Source organism: Ursus arctos, unplaced genomic scaffold (assembly GCF_023065955.2).
Source record: "Ursus arctos isolate Adak ecotype North America unplaced genomic scaffold, UrsArc2.0 scaffold_9, whole genome shotgun sequence".
In the NCBI taxonomy this organism is placed as follows: Eukaryota; Metazoa; Chordata; class Mammalia; order Carnivora; family Ursidae; genus Ursus; species Ursus arctos.
Genome location: NW_026623111.1, coordinates 77512268 through 77522078, shown reverse-complemented (window position 1 = coordinate 77522078; position 9811 = coordinate 77512268). Strand labels below are relative to the sequence as shown.

At 39.6% G+C, this 9811-nt stretch overlaps 1 protein-coding gene and 1 pseudogene across 1 annotated transcript in view; both read left to right on the top strand.

Annotated features, from left to right (window-relative positions):
- The first annotated feature begins 501 nt into the window (after positions 1–501).
- On the top strand, positions 502–1360 carry LOC113263063 (omega-amidase NIT2-like; annotated as a pseudogene).
- A 7825-nt stretch (positions 1361–9185) lies between these two features.
- Positions 9186–9811, top strand: part of STPG2 (sperm tail PG-rich repeat containing 2) — a 295285-nt gene continuing 294659 nt past the window's right edge. The window contains exon 1 of the mRNA XM_048211740.1: positions 9186–9294. Within this exon, the coding sequence (XP_048067697.1) occupies positions 9186–9294 (109 nt within the window). The remainder of the gene's footprint in view (positions 9295–9811) is intronic.

Below are 9811 nucleotides of genomic sequence, written 5' to 3'. Positions count from 1 at the left end.
TCACCGGCATGGCACTTTTTCTTCCTAAACTGAGGATGAATCTACATTGACACATTAAAGTCCGTAGTTTACATTAGGGTTCACTCTTGGTGTTGCATATACTATGGATTTGGATAAAGGTATAATGACATATAGCCATCATTATAATATTATACAGAGTATTTTCACTGTGCTAAAAATCCTGTGCTCCACCTGTTCATCTCCCTACTCCGCAACTGGTAATAGCTGATCTTTTCTCTTCATAGTTTTGCCTTTTCTAGAATCATACAGTATGTAGCCTTTTCAGAATGGCCCTTTTCACTTAGTAATAAGCATTTAAGTTTCTTTTATGTTTTTCATGGCTTGATAGCTCATGTCTTTTTGGTGCTTAGTAACATTCCATCGACTGGATATATCCCTTCACCTACTGAAAGATGTCTTGCTTGCTTCCAAGACTTGACAATTAAGAATAAAGCTGCTATAGGCTCTCCACCCAGAGACCTCTGCTCTGTTGCACCACCCATGGTGCTACCTGGGAGAGCCATGGCCACTTTCCATTTGGTCCTCATCCAACTTCAGGTTTCTTCCATCAAATCAGATAACCTCACTCAAGCTTGTGGCCTTGTCTGGGAGGCTGCAACAGAAGGAGTCAAAATAGTTTCTCTACCAGAATGCTTTAATTCTCCATTTGGCATGAAATATTTTCCTGAACATGTGCAGAAAATTCCTGGTGAAGCCACACAGAAGCTTTCTGAAGTAGCAAAGGAGTGCAGCATATATCTCATTGGAGGTTCCATTCTTGAAGAGGATGCTGGGAGATTATACAACACCTGTGCCATATTAGGCCTGATGGAATTTTACTGGTAGAGCACAGAAAGCACCATCTGTTTGACATTGATGTTCCTGGGAAAATTACATTTCGAAAGTCTAAAGCATTGAGTCCCGGTGATAGTTTTTCCACATTTGATAATCCTTATTGCAGAGTGGGCTTGGGCATCTGCTATGACATTGCTTTGTGGAGCTTGCACAAATCTACATACAGAGGGGCTGGCAGCTGTTGGTATATCCTGGAGCTTTTAATTTGACTTCTGGACCAGCGCACTGGGAGTTGCTTCAATGAGGCCAGGCTGTTTAGATAATCACCCGTGTGTAGTCATGGCATCTCCTGCTTCGGATGATAAAGCCTCCTATGTTGCCTGGGAACACAGCACTGTCGTAACTTCCTGGTGTGGTGGGGGAGGCCCCTGCTGTAGCTGGCACCAAAGAAACAATCGTGTATTCAGATAAAGACCTGAAGAAGTTGGCTGAAATATGCCAGCAAATCCCCATTTTTAGCCAGAAATGATCAGACCTGTATGCAGTGGAGGAAACAAAGCTCTAAGGTTTAGGTTTCTAACATGTCACAAAACAGGATGATATGTTTCTGCAATGTAATCAACTCCCTGCTGAATTCTTTAAAGTTTTTTTTTTTTTTTAATTTTTAAAAAAAAATTCAGCCTTTTCCCTTCCTGGGAACTCTCTATTGAGATGATGGAGCATCAGCACATCATACCTTTCACATCACATTAAATAGTTAAAAAGGACTCCCTGCCACCCTCCCCAAACCAAAGAATAAAGCTGCTATAAACATCAGTGTGTAGGTTTTTATGTGGACATTAATTTTCAACTCCTTTTGGGAAGTACCAAGGAGCATGATTGCTGGATTGTATGATAAGAGTATGTTTAATTTTGTAAGAAACTGCCAAACTGTCTTTCAAGGTGGTGTATCATTTTGCATTCTCACAAGAAATGGTCCTATTGCTCTACATCCTTGTCGGCATTTGGTATTGTCAGTACTCTGGATTTTGGCCATTCTGATAGGTGTGTAGTAATATGACGGTTAATTTTATGTGCCAACTTGACAGGCCTATAGAGTGTTCAGAAAGCTGGTAAAACATTATTTCTAGGTTTGTCTGTGGTGTGTTTCTAGAAGACATTAGCATTTGATTCAGTAGACTGAGTGAAGAAGATCTGCCCTCATCAATGTGGGCAGGCATCATCCAATCCACAGGGGGAATGAATGGAACAAAAACGCAAAGTTTTGTTAAATGTAAATGTTCTCTTTTCTTGCGCTGGGATAGCCATCTTCTCCTGCTCTTGGACATCTGAACCCCTTATTCATGGGCCTTCAGACTCTGGGACTTATACCAGTGGTCCCCAATTCTCAGGCCTTTAACCTTGGACTGGGAGTTAGACCACTGACTTCCCTGGTTTTCAGGCCTTTGGACTTGGACTGAATATGATCAGTTTTCCTGGTTCTCCACCTTGCAGATGGCAGATTGTGGGACTTTTCAGCCTCTATAACTGCATGAGCCAATTCCTGTAATAATTCTCCTTATATGTATATATTTCATTGGTTTTGTTTCTCTGGAGAACCCAACATAAGTAGTATCTTGTTTTAATTTGCATTTCCCTGATGACATGTGGTGTCAAACATCTTGCCATATGCTTATTTGCCATCTGTATATTTTCTTTGATATATATTTTCTTATATATTTCTTATATATATTTTTTCTTCAGCTCTCTTTTCCATTTTTTAAATTGGGTTGCTTGTTTTCTTATTGTTGAGTTTTAAGAGTCTTTGCATATTTTGAATAATAGTGCTTTATCATATGTGTCTTTCACAAATATTTTCTCCCAGTCTGTGGCTTATCTTCTACTTCTCTTGACCCAGTATGTTTTCACTAAGACATATGATCTTATATGTCTTCATATTAATAATTGGTACTTTAGTACAGATGTGCTTACTAGTATGGATATGCTTAATACACTCTAACAAGTAGAAAACTCTGTGATTCTTGGTACTACCTCTGAAAAACCTGGCTCCTTTAATTCCCAAACTTTTCCTCTTGGTCTCCTTCTATCTGACAGAATACTTTTTTTTTAAAAGATTTTTTTAATCACTTGAGAACGAGAGAACACAAGCAGTGGGAGCGCCAGAGGGAGAGGGAGAAGCAGGCTTCCTGATGAGCAGGGAGCTAGATGTGGGGCTTGATGCCACGACTCTGTGATTATGACCTGAGCCAAAGGCAGATGCCTAACTGACTGAGCCACCCAGGTGCCCCTCAGAACAATACTTTTTTAAGTTTTTAAAAAATCATTTATTTTTGTCAGAGAGACAGAGTGTGTGCACAAGCAGGGGGAGTGGCAAGCAGAGGGAGAAGCAGGCTCCTGCTGAGCAAGGAGCCCATTGTGGGACTCGATCCCAGGACCCTGGGATCAAGATCTGAGCCGAAGGCAGAAACTTAACCAACTGAGCCACCCAGGTGTCCCAGAACAATTCTTTTTTTTTTTTTAATGTTTTTTTATTATATTATGTTAGTCACCATACAGTACATCCCTGGTTTCTGATGTAAAGTTCGATGATTCATTAGTTGCATATAACACCCAGTGCACCATGCAATACGTGCCCTCCTTACTACCCATCACCAGTCTATCCCATCCCCCACCCCCTCCCCTCTGAAGCCCTCAGTTTGTTTCTCAGAGTCCATAGTCTCTCATGCTTCATTCCCCCTTCTGATTACTCCCCCTTTCTTTATCCCTTTCTTCACCTACCGATCTTCCTAGTTCTTATGTTCCACAGATGAGAGAAATCATATGATAATTGTCTTTCTCTGCTTGACTTATTTCACTTAGCATTTCTTTTTTTTTAAAAAGATTTTATTTTTAAGTAATCTCTACACCCAATGTGGGGCTCGAACCCACAACCCTGAGATCAAGAGTTGCATGCTCCACTGCCAGCCAGCCAGGCTCCCTTAGAACAATACTTTTTAAAAAAACAAAAACTACCCACAAATGTGGATGTCTGTGAAAACTTTTAGGAGATGAATAATTACTAAAATCATGGTTCATTTTTTTTTTTTTCTCAAGAAGCTAGTACTCTTTCGTTGTTTCATAACATTCACAAATTTTGGTTCTCATTAAATTTAAAGTACTAACCTGGTATCAAAAGTAATACTGCTCTGCTGGTGTTTCATTTTATATTTTACTATCCTTTTAAAATATTCAACAAACATTAAAAATGTACTCTTTAAAATGTGCTATCTAAATGCTGTAATTAAAAAACGATATTCACTAGAGTTTAACATTCATAGATAAGAAGTGAAGGAAGGGCATTTCCAGGCAGAGAGAAAGTCTTGAACAAAAGCACAGAAATGAAAATGGCAAGGTTTGTGTGAACATTATGTAACTTGTGTGAATGGGGAGTGCTGGAAGATACAGAAATGGAAAGGTAGACTGGCTTGTTTGAAACGCCCAGTGCCAAGCTTACAGTAGCAACAGGAGATTTCTGAGCTTGAGAGTGACATTTTCAAAACTGTACTTAGGAAGATTAGCCTGTAGTGTGTGGGATAACTTGTAACAGGTTACCAAAGGGATTCCACTTGAGATGTTAGAGTACACCAAATCAGTAGGGTTGAGAGCATCAACAAAATGACAACGAGAATGTGGTGGGGGTGAATTTCAGAAAGATCACAGGTGGAAACAATGGAACTGGCAGCTGTTTGGATGTGGGAGCACAAAGAATAGAAGTAGTCTAAGAGGTTTTAAGCCTTATGTATGGGAAGATATTGCTCTTCTGAAGAGAAACAGATTAGGAGTGTGATCAGGCCTTCCAGAGACAAAATGAATTAAGGTTTGAGAATACTTAATTTGAAGTAATGATGGATCACTTATATTTAAATGTTGAGCAGACACTTGGAAATGCCTGAATCTCAAAGAGGATACATGGTTTGAGAATGAATGATTACCAAGGGAGAAAGAGAGAAGACGATGGGAGAGAAAGAAAAATGAGAGAAAAAAAAAATTAGAGGAGACAGTAGGTGCTGTTCAGGAAAAGTATAATGAGCACCTGGAAACTATGGTACCTTTGACACCAAGGAAGGAGATTTCCCAAAAGGGTGATTGTGGAAAAAACTGAGAGGTGTTTCTCTTCACACGGACTCCCTTCTCCTTAGTAATAGAACCTGATACCCAGAGATAGGCTATGTTTCCCAGCCTCTTTTATAGCTATACGTGCCTCTTGACATAGTTTGGGCCAATGAAATGTAAGCACGTAGTTTCTATGTGTTACTTCTGGGAAGTCTCTTTGACAGGGAGGGGGGAATACTTGTATTTTCCCTTCCTGCTGCTTATAATGGCTGGAGCTCCAGCAGATAATTTTTAGACCATGAGCTCAGCTCAGACTGGGAGGCATACATCAAGATATGTAGCAGGATAATAGAGCATTCTGGTTCCTTGCCATCAAGGAGCCACCATATCACTCCTGAAAGACTACCTCCAGACATTCTTTTTTAGATGAATTAACAAACATACAGCCAATCTCAAATAAGAACTGAGGAAAAAACTATTGGGTGTGAAAGTAGAGCATAGCTGGGGACATGTCCCTTATAATGGCTATGAAAACAGATCTAGAGGGGGGTCTGGGGGACTCAGTTAAGTGTCCAACTCTTGATATCAGCTCAGGTTTCGAGCTCAGGGTCATGAGTTCAAGCCCCACATTGGAGCATACTTCAAAAAAAAAAAAAAAAAAGAGAAGATAACAAGTCTAGAGTTAAACTTACTAGCTTGAAATCCAGCTCCATTATTCATTAACTATGTGATATTGGGTGAGAAATTTAATGGCTTTCAGCATACTAATAAAGATATTAATAGAACCTACCTCATGAGTTATATGAGAAATGATTTAGATTATTCATATAAGGTGCTTCACACAGTGCTAGCATATAATAGATGCTCAATAAATGTAAGTGAAAAAAATTAGGTGGTCACTGATAACATGGTATAATTTTTTAAACACATTTTATGAAATTTTGATATTTTAGAATCATATGAAGTCTGCACTTTAGAGACATAAATTTATATTAAACAAAATACTGAACATAAAATATACTTTGTAAGCTTCAAAGGATTATATAAGTATTTTTACCATTTTAACTTGAATGCATATCACCTTACAACGTGACCTCTAATAACATTGACAAAGTACATTCTGTTGTATAACACATGCCAAGTAATGTATTACCATTACTTGATTTTTATTTTTACAACAAGCAAAACAATGGAAAACCAAATCATAATGGGCTGAAGAAATTAGTTTTCAAACCAATTCAGTTTTGTAATATTTATAAAGCATTTAAAGCTATTGAAGGCAGAATTCCACCTCATGCAATACTCCAGACATTGCCTGCTATCTATGTAATCCACAGAATGTTACAAGGAAAAATCGGTGACTATGGAGTTCTTCATTGCAGCTAACATATTTGATAAAGAATCAATCTGATTTATTCAAACTTCATTTTAAAGTTTATTCTAGCAGTAGCCAACATGGAGGAATGGAAAGAACCCAAATTTTGTAGTCAAATAAATCTTAGTTCAAACATAGGTTCCATTTCTTACTAATACCATGGAAATAGTTGTATAGGGTGGATAATTAGCATTAAAACTATTTTGTAGGAAGTGAGAAATACTGAGCCAAATTCTTTATTTTGTCTTTATATGTAATTATAATTCTGTGTTAATGTATTTATTTTTCTCTGCAGCACATTCATTCTGAACTCTTCAGGAAATATTTACTACAATGAGAGATAATGAAAAAGATTTACTGTTCTCATGTAAAAAGATTTTCCAATTCTGAAATATGGTGTGCCTTATTTGTTACTGAACCATAAGAAGGAAATAATAGCTGGTAGAAAGAACTGCCACAGTGATCAAGGAAACAGAGGACGGATTTTCACACTAAAAACTTTTTAAAGACTCTGTGTTAAGAATGGAGATTCTGAGAGACTCCAAGTATTACAAAATTATAGAGTGTAGAGGTTGTACCTTTATTTAAAGACAAAGGTGTATTATTTAGAAAGGATCTGGCCACAAGACCAGCAACATTAGAGTCCTACCATGCATCAGCTACCCTTCTATGAGGTCCTTGAGAAAAGAACATGCACTGAGGAGGCAGGCAAGATAGAAAAACACTGTGTTTGTAGCTGGTACAAAGGTCTTAAGGTCACAAAGTCCTGTTTAGAGATCTGCAAATGAGCTAGGATAGACCTTATGAAGAACTCCTTCTGTCTAAATTAGATTAGGCTCACTGGCAGAAATCAAATCAGACTAAAAGCAGATAAACCCTGCTTTATCACTTCCATTCCCAATCTCAAACCCAAATCTATTCAAGGAAAGAGTAATCAAGGCCACAACAGACATGAATAGCCAGGAGGTTGTCAGTCTGCACCAGTGACTGCTACAAAGATGGCCCAGACCTGAATTTGCTCTGGGTTTCTATTCTTGTTTGGGTCAAGGGAAAATGAAGTCCCTAAGGAATGTCCACCAATAGAAAGCTAATTTACAGCACCACTGGATCATTTTCCAAAGCACAGATTTTTCTCTTTTGTTTTTGTGACTCTTTTCATACTATATCATAAAATCTAATAGTACATGTGTTCTAGATCTCAATGGCTATCTGTGGAAGCTTGGGAAAATAAGGTTTAAATAACTTTGAGAAAACTATGAGGCTTTCTGCAAGCATGCAAGGAAAAATGAAGTCAACGAGAAAGGATTACTGATCAGCATCTAATTTCTTAGTAGGAAGAGGTGGGTTCCAAAGTCCTGCAATATTTTTTTATTTTATACATCTCTCTTGTCACCTCATATTATGGCTAATACACATCTCTTTCTCTATTCCATAAAGAATGCTTGAGGCTGAACTTTGTTGTATCTTTGTATCCCCATAGCCTAGCAGCAGTCTATAGTATATGCCAATATATATATTTTTCCCAATATGTGTTTTTTAAAGTAAATATTCAGCTAGCTACTGAGTAGGAAGAAAAAAAGGTATTACAGATATATCCTTGAGAAGCATATAGCCTTGGAGAGTATTCCAACCTATATAGAACAATTGTCACAATAAATGACCCACGGAATTGGGTATCAAATGTTCTACAGAATATAAATACTGTAAAAATCCGAAGTAGATGCAAGGTAAATACTGTAGCTCATTTGGGGGTGAGGCATGGTCAAGGCAGTTATTTATTTAAGCCTTTAAGGGTGATTAGAATGTGGGAGGGATTCTTGCTGGGGAAAAAAAAAAAAAAAAGCCAGAGACCACTTTAAGGTGGATTCTGACAGACTCCTTAAGACCTTTGCACAAGCCAGGTTCCTTTTGCCTGAGTTTAAGAGACCCATTGGTTCGGGGGTGAGGGTGGGGGTGGACTGGGCTTTTTCAAGCCCTTGCTTTGTATTCAACAGCGTAAGAAGTCAATGTCGCCGTTGCCTGGCATGTGACAACAAACACTGCTTTCCGTTACCTGCCCTTTGCATTGCTTCGGTTGGTGAGCTTTTCCTCTCCTTCCTCGGGTTCCCTGTTTCTTGTTACCACCACTTCCTGAGATTCTCTTCGTAGTTTGGAGTATCTGTACGATAGAGCAGAGGTGTTTTCTCCTCTGTGGTTGTGAACGTAGTTGTAGTAGGAGTGGGCGCTGAGCTCGCAGAACCGAGGTTCTGCTTGGAGAGCATGTTTTTTTTCTTTCACAGTTTTTGCTAGTGTCTTCCCTGCCGCTCTAACTGGTTTATAGCGGAAAGGGATCATAGTCAAGCGGGTTCTAACCTCTTCTAACGTGTTTTCTAGAGCTTTTCCAACGAGCACAAAACTTAAAACTGGTGGCGCCGCAACAGAACTCCCAAAACTCTCCCTCTCTATCGTTCAGGAACGCGGTGCGCGCAGGGCGCAACGAGGCGGGACTCCCGCAGCACAGTACGCATGCTCCGAGCGCTTGGTCAGGGAGGAGCACTTCGACCCCTCGCTCCTAGAGACTTCCGGGGCGGAGAGAAATGGGCGGAGAGAAGACCGGAAGTTAGGGACTGGCGCCTACTTTTTAATCTCCTTTCTTGGTGGAGCACCTCAACGCTCGCCTGGTGAACGGATAGATGGTTGTGCGGGGTATCTTATCCCTGGTCGCGCTCCTTTTCACTTTACCACGGGGCTATAAATTGACCTAGGGGAAATCTGACCCCAACGAGCAGGTGGGGCATAGCCTCTATGGTAGCTCGTCCATTTAAGTTCTGCTCGACCCTCTTCATACTGTCGTCAGCTTCCTTTTGCTCCACACCTCTAGTCACTTTGTTTTTACCCTTTTTCAGCTGCGGCTTCGCCCGCCCGGCCCCTCCTTCCCACAATTATGTATGATCGAGCTCCCCGCTTGCTTAGATTGGCTGAAGGTGGCAGCACTGAGGAGCATGTGGGTCCTGGATCCTACCAGGTACCTTTCCTGAAGCAGCAGGCAACAGGTAAGAGGTAGGGAAAGGCAAGCCGCTGTGACAGGCCCCTCACTTTCAGCCAGGCCCGTTTCTGTGTGCTTGTTAAACATAATGGTACCACTTCGTAAGTGTAACAAAACATAAAATAGGGAAAATACTCTCCTAATTTTACAGGTGATAACTGGTAAAATCATTTGTCACATTTTACAAGGTCAGTAAGCGTATGGCTAGGACTTTTGATGCTACAATGGTTATCTCCATCCTACGTTCAATTGTACGGGTTAGATCTAGGATTTTGATTTCCTGTCTCTGGTGACTATATAAGTCTCCAAATCCTGTGTTATTTCTTACCGTCTACTGTTTCTTTTCTTTGTAATTCTGCCTGCTTCACACACTTTTGCAACCATTAGCCAGAGACACTTGATTTACTAAGATGTAACTTTTATATTTCTAGTTTGCAGTATGGTTTAAAGATAGTCTCGTGTACTTTTTGATGGATGCTTTTTTTTTTTTTTTAAAGATTTTATTTATTTATTTGACAGAGATA